The sequence below is a fragment of the Drosophila albomicans genome, chromosome 2L (genome assembly GCF_009650485.2).
Source record: "Drosophila albomicans strain 15112-1751.03 chromosome 2L, ASM965048v2, whole genome shotgun sequence".
Taxonomy (NCBI): domain Eukaryota; kingdom Metazoa; phylum Arthropoda; class Insecta; order Diptera; family Drosophilidae; genus Drosophila; species Drosophila albomicans.
Window position 1 is genome coordinate 13,181,763 of NC_047628.2, and position 18,013 is coordinate 13,199,775.

The 18,013-nt window shown below is 39.5% G+C and overlaps 2 protein-coding genes across 10 annotated transcripts; one reads left to right on the forward strand and one right to left on the reverse strand.

The window, feature by feature from the left end:
* Positions 1-4,907: 4,907 nt before the first annotated feature.
* On the reverse strand, positions 4,908-10,387 carry LOC117564161 (S-phase kinase-associated protein 1-like). Of its 3 annotated transcripts, none has more exons than XM_052002416.1 (2): positions 9,951-10,179; positions 4,908-5,421 (listed from the first exon to the last, which is right to left on the reverse strand). In XM_052002416.1, the coding sequence occupies exons 1-2, from the start codon at positions 10,032-10,034 to the stop codon at positions 5,041-5,043; spliced, it is 465 nt and encodes a 154-aa protein (XP_051858376.1). In that variant the 5' UTR covers positions 10,035-10,179; the 3' UTR covers positions 4,908-5,040. The 3 variants fall into 3 exon arrangements, with proteins under 3 accessions (XP_051858376.1, XP_034098721.1, XP_034098719.1); XM_034242830.2 differs by lacking the exon at positions 9,951-10,179 and adding an exon at positions 5,481-5,658; XM_034242828.2 differs by lacking the exon at positions 4,908-5,421 and adding an exon at positions 9,405-9,896 and having other exon boundaries at positions 9,951-10,387.
* On the forward strand, positions 6,757-12,534 carry LOC117563847 (protein no-on-transient A-like). 7 transcript variants are annotated; one of them, XM_052002411.1, is made up of 6 exons: positions 6,757-6,850; positions 6,914-7,070; positions 7,126-8,077; positions 8,136-8,360; positions 8,433-8,464; positions 12,372-12,534. In XM_052002411.1, the coding sequence occupies exons 2-6, from the start codon at positions 6,951-6,953 to the stop codon at positions 12,477-12,479; spliced, it is 1,437 nt and encodes a 478-aa protein (XP_051858371.1). In that variant the 5' UTR covers positions 6,757-6,850; positions 6,914-6,950; the 3' UTR covers positions 12,480-12,534. The 7 variants fall into 7 exon arrangements, with proteins under 7 accessions (XP_051858371.1, XP_034098267.2, XP_051858373.1 ...); XM_034242376.2 differs by lacking the exon at positions 12,372-12,534 and adding an exon at positions 8,522-8,655; XM_052002413.1 differs by lacking the exons at positions 6,914-7,070; positions 7,126-8,077; positions 8,136-8,360; positions 8,433-8,464 and adding exons at positions 10,770-10,926; positions 10,982-11,933; positions 11,992-12,210; positions 12,283-12,314 and having other exon boundaries at positions 6,760-6,850; positions 12,372-12,533.
* Positions 12,535-18,013: the final 5,479 nt, after the last annotated feature.

The window sequence follows — 18,013 nt, forward strand, 5'->3', positions numbered from 1 at the left end:
TGTAATGTATATAACGTCATTAGGCGGCAACGGCAGCAACAGAGCAACAGCCAAGTGTGAAAGCCAAAAACGCGGCCATGAAGCGGGTTAATTACGCTACATACAATAAATTACTCGCTTTACGGAAATGCACAAGAAAATAGAAACGAGAGAACTCGAAAAAAAGGAAGAAAATGCCAACAACAGGCGTTCGCGTCGGTTACAAAAAAGACGAAATTAGTGGGAGCAATTTTGGCGGTGTGTGGAAGGAAAGGGAAACAGTTGGGGGACAGCGGTTGAAGGAGAATAAGAGTGGGTAACTTTCTCCTTGTGTTCATGCATGCGACCCTAATCAGCTTAGAGGACGAAAGATGATTAAATTTTTTGGCCTTTGAGTGAAATTGAAAGCGCCTGCGACACGTTGTCTGACTGGAGCAGCCATTGAAAGCGCATTACGTATACGCCATGTGTTGCATTAGCTGTCGACGACGCGACGTCGTCATCGCTAGCGAGTGCTGTTTGTTGCGTCGTCCGTCGTTGTCTTGCTTTCTAAACCTTTTGAACATTTCACCAAATTACGTATTTCACAAGCGCTTGTCCAAAAACTTTTTCACATTCTCACTCGCTGTGTTTTTCGGGTTTCTCTTTTTCCGCCTTTTTTTTGCATCGTCTTCCATTTGGCTGTCAGTTTTGTAAGCTGTTCCCTTGTCGTTGTGGAATTCTCTGCTTCTCTGCTTCGTTTTTTTTTGTTTAGTTGTTTTCACTTAATTTCATTTTAGCTTGCTTTTGTTTTTCTGCTGGCTCAGCTCATCATGCTACAAAAGGAATTTTTTAATTATAAAATGTGTTTATCCTGAATTAATTGTTATTTTTGTGCCCAGAGCAGTAAACAGTAGCTCCGGAAAGCTAGAACTAAATACAAAAACGCCCGAAAAACAAAAAAGAATTAGCTTCCTATCTTCTCTGACAAATTGCGCACATTTTAAGCTTGACTTTTGAGTTGCTTTCGCAAATGAAACTGCCACTTGAATGATATAGGATCGAGCATTCCATATAAACAACAGGCAGCAGCTGAATGCGAAAGGCATGACAGCAATTTATACTTGAATTTGCTAGACTTGAATGCAAAACTATTGTAGTTGAAGTAACGAAAGCAGACTTGTGATTTAAGAGGCATACATTTTACTTTTACAATTTATTCTTTCGAAAGTGATATCTGAAATAACAGTTTAGACTTTTTTCTAGATCATTTTATACACATTTACCCTTCCAGAAAAAGTTTTCGCCATCAAGTGTTCAGTTTCGCTGCGCTTTTATGTATCATTTTGTTAAAGTTAAACTGTGTTGAATAAATAATTGTGTTAACTATTGATAATGACTTGCTGTTCTGGCGAAAACTTAATGGATAAGCATGTATTTAGCTGTAACGAACTACAGAATGGCTGGAGAGACTCGAATCTCTTAAATTATTTAATAAAACACTTAAAGTCAACTCGACCCGAGGCAACTGTCTCGCAGCCTGTTGCCAATTGTTAAGCAAACAACGGCATATATATACACTTGATACTTATGTGCTGGACTCTATATAAGTAAGCAGAGAGTAACAGTGACTTTCTGTGTGTGCCTCGAGTGCTCCACTTCAGTGCCATTGTGAGTGACACTTCTTTGCCTTTGCCTTTGCTGCTGCAGTTGTTCTGTGTAGACAATTCAAGTACTTGCCCTACGTCAGCGTGTGTAAGTGTGTCGAAAATAACAGTATATGGTTGCAAGTCAGCAGTTTGCTCGTTGTTCTGCTGCGCTTTTCAACGCGCTGCTGTGCCCATCGTATTATTCTGGCTCTCTCCAAGGCATTAATGTCAACAAATGTTTGTGTGCCGTGTTCTGAATCTCACTCAGTGCACAAAAAGAAACACTTGACTTGCAGGCAGCTCGAGTGGCAGTCAATTTAAATTGGAAACCGACTCGAATTGTTGTCCAAAAATATAAATTGCAACATAAATTATACGCACTGTGGTACAAGAGACGGGGGAGAATGATAGAGAGGATGAGAGAGCACATACATATGTGCTTAAACGGAAATCATGTACAAAATAACCCCAAAAATACACATACACCAAATCTACCTAAACTCTAACACACATACATATAGTTTGCCTTTTGTGTGGATGTATGTGTGTACAAAATGGCTGCCCTCAGTTGCAGTCGCCATTGCCTCCATTCGTTGCCGTTAACATTTCCGCTTTATTTGTCTGTCTGCCCTTTGCACTTTATCTATCTGGCTGTCTCTGTCTCCGCTTTGCCTGGCTATCTCTCTGTCTGCTCCGCTGTCTCCCTTCCACTCTCCACCCTTCTGACTCTTACTCTATTTATCTGTTTGTCTGACTGTCTGTCTTTCTGTCTGGCTGCCTGTTTGTTGGCTGCTTGTTACCTACATTCAACTTGCTCTCTCCTCCTCCTTTCTCTGTCTAACTCTTTTGTGCAGTTTTAGTTTTTATCTCTTTGTGGAGCTGCGCTGCTCAGTGTTTTCCTCACTTGCTTGTTGTTTTGCTAATGTTTTAAATATAAACTCAAATAACGTCGAAAATAATACATAAATCACCGCAAATATCGCGTTGAATTTCTTTTCAATCTACACACAGCTCCAAATACATTTTCACTCCCTTTCATTCCCCACGCTTTGTACAAATCGTAAACAATTCTGTTTGCCATTCTGATTTCCAGCCATAAATTATGTGGCACATCCCTTCTTTCACACTATACAAGTTTTTATCTATTAATTTGATAGCTTGTGAATTATTGTTGTTGCTGCAAAGCCACATGAGGCATTTGATGCGATTTGTTAGAGCTTAAGTTGAAAGCATAAACAGTGAAGAGAAAAACTATTGCTGATATGACTTAAGTTTCTGTTGAGTTGGGCAAAACTTGAGTTGAGTTGTTTTTGGGCTGCGAATAAATTCTAAAGCATTTGCCATGCAAAGAAGTTGTCTTAAGCGATAACCTACTCAAAGTAGATGCATAACTTTAACAAGCTTAAGCGGGATTAAGCGGATTTGTAAAAAAGCATTTGTCAGTGGGGATTAGAATGAAGCTTTGCGAATTCGTTTAGTTTATTCACATTTCAAGTGCGAACAAATTATGCCATTTTTTAGCTCGAGTTAATATATTAGTTGTAGAATTAAGCTCTGCCAAAACATGCTCTCACTTTACCTAAAATGATTGACACCGATAAATGTGAAGCATTCAATTGTGCACATCAATTTGCAACGTAACGCTATCTCGAAAGCAGTTAATAATAATACAATTTCTGAACATATCATATCAACACACACACGCAGGCACACTCAACTGGTCGGCAATCTACGCATTAGTCTAGTAATATGCCAATTACCTATGAGGCAGAGTGAGTGCATGAGTTGTACTGATGGGCTGACAGTTAAATTTCCCGTTGCAAGTGGCACAAACTGAAGCGAGACGATCAATCAAACGGCATGCAAATTGTGCCAACGAGGACGTCGAGGACACCCGAGGACTAGACGCGTCTCCTGTTGCTGCTGCGGGCTGCTGTTGCGCATATTGAAATGTGATTTTCGTCATATTTTGCACAGCGGACGACACGAGGCACGTAGCCTCCAGCTTGGTACTGCAGGGCGACAACGAGTGGAGTGTGTGTGAACTGTTCTCGCTCACGCTACACGAAACAGTTAATTAAATGATGAAAGCATTGACGTGTCGCCAGCCAGCAGAGAAGAAACGGAGAGAGAGAGAGAGAGCTGTTGAACAGGTGGACAGCTTTGAGATGTGGCGCAGTCAGTGAAACTAACCCAACTCTGCTGTGCTGTGCAAAGTTGACTACAAACTAAGCTAAAAGTTGTACTGACAGACAGACAGCCCCCAGTCGGCTGCTCACTGAGTTTATAATGCATGGAGCGTTGCGAGTTTTGCTGGGGCACGCACGCTTCAGTTGCATGTCACACGCCGCTTGATTGGTTGCCTGATTCGTGCTGTTCCCAGTTCTCTCAGTTGTGCCTGCGCCTGTGCCTCACGTGACAACGCGCCAACGGGCATTGTCCAACTCCCCAGCCGCCCTTGTGGTCTTCCACTTGGCCAACTTGTACCTCAGCCTGTCTGTCTGTTTCAACTGCCTTCACTCTCCTCTATGTGTTTGTGTGTGCATTTTAATTTTCATTTCATTTCCTTGGCCGTGGTGCTGTGTGTGGCTGGCTTCTCGACCGAGTGACAACTTTGTGCAGTCAGTTAGCCATTTGTTGATTTGATTGATGGCCAACGCCTCGAGACTTGCCAACTGGCAACTGCCAACCGGCAACTGGCAACTGCCATTGCCAACTTGCAACAACAATTCGCTTCAATCTATTGACATTTCAACATTTGCTGCTTCTCCTTCCCTTCCCTTGGTAGTTGACCATCTTGTTCGGTCTTTACTAATGAACTTACATAAATGAAGCCATTAACAAGTTTAACATGTGGCCACGTGTAATCCCATCGCGTTACTTCCTCACCTGCTGCTTGTTTATGTTCGAGTTTCCCATAACAAAATTTCCATGTTGTAAATGTTGTTTCAACTTTTTTTTCGCTCTCCCCACCCCTCGGTTCTTCCTTTCAACTGACCAACAGAACGCTTGTTTACTCTTCCTCGCCTTCGGAAACTTGTGTAAATGCTGCTAATTAGCAGAGTTCATAAATTTGAGCAGATTTTACCATATTAAGTGCGTTACAAAAGTTCACCTGCGGCGATGTTCATATGGCAAATATTGTTTCTTGTTTTACATCACACATACGTCATGTTGTACGCTCTGCAAATAACAAAAAAAAGCGTAAAACTTTATTAGTTCAGACTTAATTGGCTTAATTGCTTTAAGGTTTCACAACTATATTAAAATTTAGATTTTATAATTAGATAAGAGGTTTTTTGTTTCCCATTTGGAACGCGAATGTTTTAGCGAACTTTTTATTATATTTAATCCATTTAGTTATATATGAAGATACCTTTCAGGTCAGAAATGTTAATTAAAACAACATCATATTAAAAACTATAAGATATTTTCATTTGCTCTCCTTGCGCATCACCGCTTCTTCCGAGAAGGTTAAATCATTTTTGATGTTCAAAATCTTGCGCATATCCTCTGAGGTCTTGCCCGCAATCATATTAGCCGCAGTCTTGCAGGCCAACTGCAAAAGGCGCTGAATGTTCAAAAAGTTGGCAACTTCAATCAGTTCGACAAGGGTGCTCATATCAACGTTAATGAAATCGCTATCCCATGGAGAAATCACACCGCAAACGTTTTCAGCTTCTTCCTCAGCGGTTGTATCCGCAAACTCGTACCGATGAAATTGGGCCCATTGAAGAATTTTTGTTAAAATCGCCGATCTCACTTTTGGCAGCGGTACAATCTCATCGTCTCCGCTGCAGCTCTCCAACATACCCTTTTACAAATAAAAATCGTTGAGTATTACGTACAGAACATAGTCAAAACAATGCTAACCTTTATAGTGCCTGAGCACATGATTAAATCCATTTCAGTCTCAATTAGAGGTGGGCACGGGCCGGGCTTTTTTTCGTGGCCCGCGGGCTTACACAGGCCCGGAGCGGGTTCGGGCGGGCCCGGGCCTTAAAATTAAGATTCGTACGGGCTTCGTGCGGGCCCGGGCCTTAGCAAAAAGGCCCGGCCCGTAAAAACCCGAAATAGGCCCGAAAAAAATTTTGATTTGATCGAATTAGAACCGTCATTTGTCGCATTTTAATTGCTTATCGATGCTACTATTAATTTGCTTATACAATATTTTATTTGTTTGCACACCACTAATTCAAAATTGGCGGCTTATTGTGAAATTAGCAAATCTGTGAAAAATAAAAATGTCGCGACAAACAATTCAGGACGCTGTAAATAAAAAAAGTGAATGTGTAAAATTTATACAAAATGAAAAGGGCAGGAGTGAAGTGTGGAAGCTTTTCGATTGCGTTAATTATAATGGCAATAATGTTTTCTTATATGTGTAAATAAGTTTCGTGCCGGGCCGGGCCGGGCCCGGGCCTTGATGAAAATGTTTCGTGTTCGGCCGGGCCGGGCCTCTCAAAAAAGAGTTTGTTTTCGTGCGTGCCCGGGCCTCAAAATACAGGCCCGCGCCCACCTCTAGTCTCAATGATGACATTATCAGAAGTCAGTAGCTTAATGACAGCCATGTTTATCTAACAAAGTTGAATAAATTCCCAAGTTGGATTGCGACACAATTAATTATTTGTTTTAGAGAAATGTAAAACACGTGTGACAAATGTCGCCAAGGATTGCTTCATGAATTTTACGATAATCGAAATCGAAACAAAATAGAATGACACACAAAACAATTCGATATGTGTTTCTTAATCGAATTCTATGAGTTCTTCATTTTCTGTTTCATTTCATTTGGCAATAAATTGCTAATCGACTTAAAGATTCTGTTTCTTTTTTTTTGTGTTTTCAAGTTCCCACCCGACCCATGGGCAGGAGGGATTTTTGGTCGCTCCCTAAGCACCCGACCGAGAACTGGTCGACGCCTTTATAAGGTGATAAACGCCACGACAAATTGAGTGAAGTGTTCAATCAGAGGTCTAAATTTGTAGTTGTGTTTCCTTAGTGTTGGGTAACGTTGTCGTACAGCATCGTATTTCGAACAGCTGAGGGTTGCATGTGAAGCGTTATCGATAATTTCGCAAGTATCGCACAAGTCGTCCAACGTGACATGAATTTTGAAGATTCTGTATTTAATCGCAGCACACATCGATTTCAGGAAGTAATGAATGAAGCTTCTAGCTTAACAACTGCTCCAGCAAGACCTCAGTTGAATTGAGACTTTCAAGTTGTAGCATCAGCAGAAAGTAAATTATTAAATCTCTTTTTTTATTTAATTGTCTATTTTTTTTTTTATCAAACTTGTTTAGTTCATTTTCATTGCAGGCTAAATAAAAATAAGCAATAATGAACAGCGAAAATATTTCAAAGCCAAATGAGGAGCCCAAAATGCTTGGTAAGCGCCGCTTGGAGGACCAAGATGAGATATCCGAGACCGCAAAGAAAGGTCGTATTGAGCAGGGAGATGTACGTAAAACGAATATTTATTTATTTTAATTACTAATAGACATATTTGTCTTAGAAATCGTGGCCGCTTGTTGTGCACGAGCCAAATAATCAAGTTGCTCAATTGGAAGGTCTGAAAGCCTTTCGCAATCGCGTCTCCGGTGGTGTTAGTAGGAATAGTGGATACAACAACAACAACAACAACAAGGATTTGTACTTTATAGAGAAAAAACTGCAAGCCATTGAGGGCCCAAATCTTGAGCTGGAGTCTATGGACATTGAAGAATTTCGCTTCTCTAACCGCAATCGTCTTTACGTTGGCAATATGCCGAAAGATATGGGAAAGGAGAAACTTAAGGAAATGTTTGAACCATACGGAGAGATTAACGATCTCTTCGTCAATGTGCAGAAGAACTTAGCCTTCCTCAAGATGGAGTTCCATCAGAATGCAGTGAAGGCCAAGCGTGCCCTGGATGGTTCTATTGTTAATGGACGCACATTGCGCGTTCGTTTTGCCCCAAGTCATCCGTTGGTGCGTGTTACCAATTTGTCGGACTGTGTGTCGAACGAGTTATTGCATAAGGGCTTCGAGATCTTTGGGCCAATTGAGCGTGCTGTTGTTGTGGTTGACAATCGTGGCAATCATAAGGGCGAGGGCATTGTGGAGTTTGTAATGCGATCATCGGCAATGAACTGTTTGAGCCTTTGCCAAGAGCGATGCTTTCTTCTAACTGCCAAATTGCGTCCGTGCATTGTCGAGCCCTTGGAGATCAATGATGACGACGATGGAATGTCGGAGAAGATGATTGCGAAGTCACAAGCCTTTAATGAGGAACGTTCTGTCGGTCCACGTTTCGCTGATCTCTGTTCATTTGAGCATGAATACGCCACTGAATATAAATGTATAATAGAGTATTATAAAAAGAAGGCAGCTGCTCTTCAACGCGAACTCAAATACGAAGAACAAAAATTGGAGGACGAGTTGGACTACGCTCGAACTATGCGCGAAACGGAGTTGTTGCGAAAAGGTTTGTTTCATATTGTTAGCGATTTATCTGATCTACATTTGTATTTGTTTACTGCCAGAGTTAAAGCGTCGTGAGGCTGACGAGGAGCGTCGCAAATTGGAGTTGCGAATGCGTCACAAGCAAAGTCAACAGTTGTTTTCGCTTGAGGCTGATCCATTTCATCATCAGTCAGATTTGCTGGCGCCTCGTTTTAGTCGGAACAGGGAAACTGGTTTTGGAGGCTTTAGTGATTATAATAGTCGCGACTCTAATTTGAACAGTAGCCCATTTGTTGTTTTCGGAGGTAATCTAATTAATGAATATATTTAATTAATTAATTTTCATGTTAATTGGCATCTCTTTTGTATTGCTTTAGATCCAAATGAGAACTCGTCTTATAATCAACACGTAAGTATCAATTGCGATTGCCTAAGTTTTCTATAATCATGTGAATATTTTTATAAGGACGAGGTTGAACTCGTAGAATCCTATAATATAAGTGATTCAAACTATAGCACTGGGAACGATACCTGGAATGGAGGCCAATCGGGAATACGCCACTCTCTTGATTAAACTGCCTTTACAATTTTTTTTATTAAAGAAAAATATTTTGGTTTACTCTCAAAATTTAAAAAAAGGATGTGCATACTCATTTAACCATTTCTACTTTCAAGCTCTCTCTAGTAAGAATAATACTCGAATAGCACTTCAGACAAAGCCCGTAAATTTGCAGTTGGTGTTGTCCAAGAGAGCAGTAAACACTAGAGAAGTTTACCCAACAAAACGTTTGCTTATCTTGCACTCATCTTTATCAACTTGAGCACACACATGTGGGAGTGTGTGTGTGTATGTGTATGGATGAAGTACTTCACCCCTTGAATAACACACTCAAAACACTCGAACAAAGAGTCGATAATTTTTTGGCTAACTGAATTTCACCAAAACGACAAGCCAAAGAAAACAATTCGAGAGCCAAATAAAGAAAAACATACAAACAAATAAACTCATTGAAATTGAAGTGAGTGGCCATTGATAATCTCCACACAGCTGCTTGCGGATGGATCAATGTCAGAGCCATTAGATTCACTTTGCAAACAAAACAGAGATGCGAGAGTTGGAGCAAGCCGTTAGAAGAGCAAGATTTTGCCTTTGCATTTTGCACTCAGGTATATAAATTGCAAATAAAAAAGTGACAACTCAAAGACGTGAGGAATATGAATGTAAAAACTTTATTAGTTCAGACTTAATTGGCTTAATAGCTTTAAGGTTTTACAACTATATTAAAATTTAGATTTTTATAATGAGATAAAAGGTATTTCGTTTCCATTTTGGAGCGCGAATGTTTTCTTTTAGCGAACTTTTTATTATATTTAATCCATTTAGTTATTTATGAAGAGACCTTTCAGGTGTCATCTGTTTAATTTCAGAAATGTTAATAAAGAAACATCATATTAAAAACTATAAGATATTTTCATTTGCTCTCCTTGCGCATCACCGCTTCTTCCGAAAAGGTTAAATCATTTTTGATGTTCAAAATCTTGCGCATTTCCTCTGAGGTCTTGCCCGCAATCATATTAGCCGCAGTCTTGCAGGCCAAATGCAAAAGACGCTGAATGTTCAAAAAGTTGGCAACTTCAATCAGTTCGACAAGGGTGCTCATATCAACGTTAATGAAATCGCTATCCCATGGAGAAATCACACCGCAAACGTTTTCAGTTTCCTCCTCAGCAAACTCGTACCGATGAAATTCGGCCCATTGAAGAATTTTTGTTAAAATTGCCGATCTCACTTTTGGCAACGGTACAATCTCATCGTCTCCGATGCAGCTCTCCAACATACCCTTTTACAAATTAAAATCGTTAAGTATTACGTACATAGTCAAAACAATGCTAACCTTTATAGTGCCTGAGCACATGATTAAATCCATTTCAGTCTCAATGATGACATTATCAGAAGTCAGTAGCTTAATGACAGCCATGTTTATCTTATAAAGTTGAACAAATTCCCAAGTTGGATTGCGACACAATCAATTATTCGTTTTAGAGAAATGTAAAACACGTGTGACAAATGTCGCCAAGGATTGCTTCATGAATTTTACGATAATCGAAATCGAAACAAAATAGAATGACACACAAAACAATTCGATATGTGTTTCTTAATCGAATTCTATGAGTTCTTCATTTTCTGTTTCATTTCATTTGGCAATAAATTGCTAATCGACTTAAAGATTCTGTTTCTTTTTTTTTGTGTTTTCAAGTTCCCACCCGACCCATGGGCAGGAGGGATTTTTGGTCGCTCCCTAAGCACCCGACCGAGAACTGGTCGACGCCTTTATAAGGTGATAAACGCCACGACAAATTGAGTGAAGTGTTCAATCAGAGGTCTAAATTTGTAGCTGTGTTTCCTTAGTGTTGGGTAACGTTGTCGTACAGCATCGTATTTCGAACAGCTGAGGGTTGCATGTGAAGCGTTATCGATAATTTCGCAAGTATCGCACAAGTCGTCCAACGTGACATGAATTTTGAAGATTCTGTATTTAATCGCAGCACACATCGATTTCAGGAAGTAATGAATGAAGCTTCTAGCTTAACAACTGCTCCAGTAAGACCTCAGTTGAATTGAGACTTTCAAGTTGTAGCATCAGCAGAAAGTAAATTATTAAATCTCTTTTTTTATTTAATTGTCTATTTTTTTTTTTATCAAACTTGTTTAGTTCATTTTCATTGCAGGCTAAATAAAAATAAGCAATAATGAACAGCGAAAATATTTCAAAGCCAAATGAGGAGCCCAAAATGCTTGGTAAGCGCCGCTTGGAGGACCAAGATGAGATATCCGAGACCGCAAAGAAAGGTCGTATTGAGCAGGGAGATGTACGTAAAACGAATATTTATTTATTTTAATTACTAATAGACATATTTGTCTTAGAAATCGTGGCCGCTTGTTGTGCACGAGCCAAATAATCAAGTTGCTCAATTGGAAGGTCTGAAAGCCTTTCGCAATCGCGTCTCCGGTGGTGTTAGTAGGAATCGTGGATACAACAACAACAACAACAACAAGGATTTGTACTTTATAGAGAAAAAACTGCAAGCCATTGAGGGCCCAAATCTTGAGCTGGACTCTATGGACATTGAAGAATTTCGCTTCTCTAACCGCAATCGTCTTTACGTTGGCAATATGCCGAAAGATATGGGAAAGGAGAAACTTAAGGAAATGTTTGAACCATACGGAGAGATTAACGATCTCTTCGTCAATGTGCAGAAGAACTTAGCCTTCCTCAAGATGGAGTTCCATCAGAATGCAGTGAAGGCCAAGCGTGCCCTGGATGGTTCTATTGTTAATGGACGCACATTGCGCGTTCGTTTTGCCCCAAGTCATCCGTTGGTGCGTGTTACCAATTTGTCGGACTGTGTGTCGAACGAGTTATTGCATAAGGGCTTCGAGATCTTTGGGCCAATTGAGCGTGCTGTTGTTGTGGTTGACAATCGTGGCAATCATAAGGGCGAGGGCATTGTGGAGTTTGTAATGCGATCATCGGCAATGAACTGTTTGAGCCTTTGCCAAGAGCGATGCTTTCTTCTAACTGCCAAATTGCGTCCGTGCATTGTCGAGCCCTTGGAGATCAATGATGACGACGATGGAATGTCGGAGAAGATGATTGCGAAGTCACAAGCCTTTAATGAGGAACGTTCTGTCGGTCCACGTTTCGCTGATCTCTGTTCATTTGAGCATGAATACGCCACTAAATATAAATGTATAATAGAGTGTTATAAAAAGAAGGCAGCTGCTCTTCAACGCGAACTCAAATACGAAGAACAAAAATTGGAGGACGAGTTGGACTACGCTCGAACTATGCGCGAAACGGAGTTGTTGCGAAAAGGTTTGTTTCATATTGTTAGCGATTTATCTGATCTACATTTGTATTTGTTTACTGCCAGAGTTAAAGCGTCGTGAGGCTGACGAGGAGCGTCGCAAATTGGAGTTGCGAATGCGTCACAAGCAAAGTCAACAGTTGTTTTCGCTTGAGGCTGATCCATTTCATCGTCAGTCAGATTTGTTGGCGCCTCGTTTTAGTCGGGACAGGGAAACTGGTTTTGGAGCTTTTAGTGATTATAATAGTCGCGACCCATTTAGTTGCCCATTTGTTGTTTTCGGAGGTAATCTAGTTAATGAATATATTTAATTAATTAATTTTCATGTTAATTGGCATCTCTTTTGCATTGCTTTAGATCCAAATGAGAACTCGTCTTATAATCAACACGTAAGTATCAATTGCGATTGCCTAAGTTTTCTATAATCATGTGAATATTTTTATAAGGACGAGGTTGAACTCTTAGAATCCTATAATATAAGTGATTCAAACTATAGCACTGGGAACGATACCTGGAATGGAGGCCAATCGGGAATACGCCACTCTCTTGATTAAACTGCCTTTAAGCAATATTGTGATTAAAATCAGATGCAATAAATTAATTTTTTTTTATTAAAGAAAATACTTTGGTTTACTCTCAAAAATTTTAAAAAGTATGTGCATACTCATTTAACCATTTCTACTTTCAAGCTCTCCTTTAGTATGAATAATACTCGAACAGCACTTCAGACAAAGCCCGTAAATTTGCAGTTGGTGTTGTCCAAGAGAGCAGTAAACACTAGAGAAGTTTACCCAACAAAACGTTTGCTTATCTTGCACTCATCTTTATCAACTTGAGCACACACATGTGGGAGTGTGTGTATATGGATGAAGTACTTCACCCCCTTGAATAACACACTCGAACAAAGAGTCGATAATTTTTTGGCTAACTGAATTTCACCAAAACGACAAGCCAAGGAAAACTGAATTCGAGAGCCAAATAAAGAAAAACATACAAACAAATAAACTCATTGAAATTGAAGTGAGTGGCCATTGATAATCTCCACACAGCTGCTTGCGGATGGATCAATGTCAGAGCCATTAGATTCACTTTGCAAACAAAACAGAGATGCGAGAGTTGGAGCAAGCCGTTAGAAGAGCAAGATTTTGCCTTTGCATTTTGCACTCAGGTATATAAATTGCAAATAAAAAAGTGACAACTCAAAGACGTGAGGAATATGAATGAAGCAAAGAGGTAAGAGTAAAAGAATATTCTTTAGGAACAGCTAGTTTTATAAAAAAAACATAAGAAAGCTATAGACGAATGTGTTCGACTGTGAGATACCCGCTACCTATTTTGAATTGGTGGAAACAGGGCGGTATTACTCTTCAAATATACTAAATTAATGTGCCACAAATACATTATATTACTATGCAATGAAAATATACCATAGAGTACTAAACATTTCAGATTGTCTCCCACAGAAGCTAAGATCCGATTGGGCGTGGCAAAAAATTATATTTCCATCTTTTCTAGTCTCATAAATCTAAGTGTTCATACGTATAGACGGCCATGGTTGCTGCTGACGCTGATCGAGAATATATATTCTAAATATGATCGGAGATGCCTCCTTCTGTCCGTTACAAACACTTTCTGCAGGCATAAACTTAGATTGTACCCTCTTATAAATAGTAAACTATAGTTTTCTTTCAGTGCAGGGCGTTTCCCAGTTGAGCACGCTAAACAATTCCCCAGTTCAACTTGTTTGAGCCGTTGACAGTTCATAACAAAGTGCAACCGCTGACTGTGTGACTGACAAGTGCATTTTTTATGCGATTTTCGTCTTTTTTTATTTGCTGCGCATTTTTACATAAACAAGATGTGGGCGACGTGAAGTCGGATCCCTAGGGTGAGGCAACAAGACAAAATAAATCATGAACAGACACCGACAAAATGCTGGAAACAAAAAAAAAAAAAAAAAGTAAAAGAACTTCAAGCGAAATATGTGAAAAACGTTTAGAGCTGCCAACAAATGGGCAAAGTGAGGGGGGAAAGGATATATTTTGGAACTGGCACAGGAAGGAAATGTTTGCCACAACGCAGGGCGGCCATTGCCACAGCCACCGCAGTAGAGAAAGGCAAGGAGTGGCGAAGATGCAGCAACGACATGGGCAACAAAGCTATATGGTCTGAGTTTTCCTGCATTTTGCCTCTAGTTTTTCCTCTTTTTCGGTTTTGTTTCTGTGCTTTTCGGCTCTCGCTAAACTTCCGGCGCAACGGTTCTAGGGGATTTTTTGGCCTGGAATTGGCGAAGCGCGTGCTAAAATGGCTTTAAAAGGCCATCAAATGAAAGCTAAACGTAAAATCTGCTCGCAATTGCATGCAACAACTAGACAAATCAGCAAGTGCAACAGCAACAACCACACGATTGCTGCTTTTAAGCTTTGAACTGTGTCTAGGCCTGTGGTTGTAGTTGAAGTTGTAGTTGCTTTTGCTTTTGTTGTTGCTGTTGTTGTTGATTTGCAGCAAGTTTGCAGTAAGTTTGCTGCCAGCCAGCTGCCGCAGTTTGTCGACGCAAATTGCCAGTCACTCTGCGGAGCGATAAGAGCCCGGCGATAGCAACTAAATTGAAAAGTGCTTTTCCTTGGATTTGCCACTTTCCACATTGCCACACTTGCCACGCCAGACTCGTCTTCAGCTCCAGCTCCGTCTCCGTCTGCGGCTGCAAGTCTGTGCTGAATTCTCGTTACGTTTTCGTCCAAATGACTTTAGTTCCATTTCGTTTCGCTCTTCGTCCTTCAGTTATTTTTGCCTGCCTCCTGCCTGCCTGCCTTGCCCGGCACATTTCCGGCACGCCAGGATGTCTGGCCAAATTCAGGTCGAATGTGGTCGACCTCATCCCCCTCCCGCTCCCCGCTCACCCACATCGCCACACATCGCTTGCTCGAGGTTATTCATTTATAATACTCTTAATGCTCTGCTGGGCATTTTATTTAATTTGCTTTAGATGTATACATATTTTTTAAAACTTGAATGTCTGCCAAGGTTCTAAGATATTTTTCATACGGCCAGGATCTAATTAGTTGCCAAGAAGTTGGCTTAGAATTATATGTTATTTCCATGCAAAATTTTATGTCGTCCCATCGGGTAAATTTTTTTCTTTAGATTGTAGGGTGTAGTGCCATATCTATATTCCAAATACAATCTTCGGTCTAATCTATTAATTTATATCAGCCCACTCGACTGTAGCTTTCATACATATTTTTGAATATTTTTATGCAGTTTATTGTAATGGAACGATATTTATTTGTAAATAATTTAAATTGCCAAAAACAACCAGCAATTCCCTAAATTATTTTTATAATTCTTCATATTTTAATTTAAAAATTGAAATACTAATATAGTTTTATTCAATAGAATTAATTATGATTTTTGTTTATTGGTGAAAATTATTAATAAAAAATATTGATTCAAGTATTTTCAGAAAAAATATTTCATATATATTTGTTGCTTATTATTTCAAGTAATATTTTAAAAAGTAAAATCGCCTGTGCTTTGTTTGCCAATCAAACAGCTGGAGCTGTTTTTATTTCGAGAAATCAATTCTCAGATATTGTTCTTTTATTATCACATTTTATGGTGACGCTCTGCGTGATTTGGTTCTGTTTCATTTCGTTAAGTTGACTTGAGTTGAGTTGAGTCCTTGGCAAAAAGCGAATGCTTCTTTGACCATTGTAATTATTGTGGTTCATTGCGCTTTGTGGCGATGTCTTCTATGCGGTGTAGAGCTGCGTGCTGTGGCTATGACTATGGCTTTGGCTTGGGCTTTGGTTGCGGATCGGAGGATTTGGTATGAATGTCAGCAAATTGTTGTTGTTCTTCTTGTTATTGTTGCCCCATTGACCGCTTCACACTGTGTGTGAAGAGGGCTTTTATTGTGCTCATATTGGCCATGACGAGAACGTGCCACTAACTTGATTGCCATTTCAATTGACCGCAATTTTAGAATGCTTTTGCTATTGCCATTCCCTTTGCCTTTGCCACCCGCACACCCTTCCCTTCTCTAGGTCTGAGTTTGCTCTTAGCCCTGGCTACTGTCGCCAGAGTCTGGTCTTTTGTAGCGCAACGGCCTTTTGTTAGCTTCCGCATCATTACAGACTTTGCTCTTGGCCATTTTGTTGCCTGGTTTTTCTAGCTGTCTTCCTTCGCATTTCGTTTTTTTTTCATCTTCTTTGCTGCTGCTCTCGTTATGCGGCTGGGAGAGCTGCTAATCTGTCCGTTCATTGAATGACCAACGAGTCGGTCGATTCCCTCGCTTATTTGGAAATGTGTAGAAGCAGCAGCAGCAGTCAAGCGGAAGCGGCTACAGCTGCCGGATGCATCGATAACCATTTCCTAGACACCCACACATACACGCACACATATGACGCTCTGCTCTTTTCTTTTACTCAATGGAATTGAATTTTTGCCTCAGCTGGTTTTTCGGTTAATCTGGAATTTCAATTAGCGTTCGTTCGCCACGACTTTTCGACATGCGCCCGGTCACTTTAATTGCTTGAAAAATCAATGAACTGAGCGTTTTTTGTTTTCCCATTTTTTATCGGAGAAATTCCTTTCAAGTGTTTTATGCGCAATCTGATAAAGTTCGGACCACGCCCACGCGCCTCATTTGCAACCGCATAAAAACAATAAAATGCAAACGCTGCACTCTCGTTCTCTTGACTTGGCTTGTAATTTAATGGCCAACGCCTACAACTGGTTTTTTTTTTGGTTTGGTTTTTTAAATGCACTTTAAGTACTTTACAGGTTTATTTTATTTTCCTTGCAATTCTGTTTTTTGTTTTTTGTTTTGCATTTTTAACGCCTTTTGTTTCGCCTCTGCTGCGCCTTTTGTTTGCCTTGCTTCTCGCACGTATCAGTGCACAAAGGACGCAGCGGCCATTACGTGCCTAGCCAAGTGTGCCACACTCTTTCTCTTTCTCTGTGTGTGTGTGTGTGTGCAATAATGATTGGAAAGTTTCGCTTTGCAGTTGCGTTCCGAAAAAAAGAAGAATTTAGTGCATGCAGCTGCCACAAAAGCCGTAAATATTTCGGCAGAAGCCAGCAACGCGAATGCGACTCTGCGCCACATTTACATAACAAAACTGCATGCGCTGCGGCCATTAAATAATTAGAAATGTCTCTGTGCATGTGTGTGAGTTGTAAGCTTTCTTTGTATGTATGTATGTGTGCGCACAGGAAGAAACTTTGTGCAACGCCTTGGCCATTAAAGTGTAATCAACTCTCAACATCATTGGCGCCAACCTGGCAACATGCAGAAACATTAAAAACTTATAGAAAGCGAAAGAATAAATGGTCAAATACCCTGCAAAATGTAAGGGTGTCTAAAAAGAATAGTTTTCTTGCTTTTCTTTTATATTTATTATATTATATTATTTACAATATATAAGCATTAATGTTTAATGTTAAATTCTAAATGCATGGTGAATGGGTTTCTATAGAGCTGCAGCCATAGATTGGATTGGATATCGTAAAACTTAAAAAACCAAAAATCTAGCAGAATATTTAAAATATATAATACAAAAATTGGACTGATGTCTTATAGCTTCCATAAGAATGATTGCCTCATAGAGCAGCCATAAATTGATTTCTTGTGGTCATATCAGGCTGACAATTTTACTGCAAGTTCTTTACAAGCTTGAAACTATAATATTCTTTGTTTTTATCAAAAATAAAGTCCTTTATTTTTCATAATTTTGTAAGTTTTTTTTGTAAATTGTGTATCTAAATTGAGATAAATATTATTGCAAATATTATAAGCAAAAATTTATTAAGCGAATATTATGGTAGCATTATAATCATAGAGAATACAGAGAGACAGCTCATTGTATCTATATTTTATTTTTAAGTTGGAATTTTATTTTGCGATATTCACTTGCTTTGGCTTAGTAAAGAAATATTTATTAATCAAAGATTTTATATAATCAAAGAAAAGATTTTCAAACAAAATGTTAGTTAGGAGATTAATTTAATCCCATTAAGAAATATATTTTTTGAAATCTATAGAATACCAAGCCTAATATTCATTGTTGAACTTTTTACTTCAGCT

Bases quoted from the DNA above. Each gene is read 5' to 3' on its own strand.
- LOC117563847 (XM_052002411.1), top strand. From the start codon at position 6,951: ATGAACAGCGAAAATATTTCAAAGCCAAATGAGGAGCCCAAAATGCTT. The intron at 8,361-8,432 runs GTAATCTAATTA...GTATTGCTTTAG, and splicing joins CCCATTTGTTGTTTTCGGAG to ATCCAAATGAGAACTCGTCT. The intron at 8,465-12,371 runs GTAAGTATCAAT...TATTTTTATAAG, and splicing joins ACTCGTCTTATAATCAACAC to GACGAGGTTGAACTCTTAGA.
- LOC117564161 (XM_052002416.1), bottom strand. From the start codon at position 10,034: ATGGCTGTCATTAAGCTACTGACTTCTGATAATGTCATCATTGAGACT. The intron at 5,422-9,950 runs GTTAGCATTGTT...TATTTGTAAAAG, and splicing joins TGTGCTCAGGCACTATAAAG to GGTATGTTGGAGAGCTGCAG.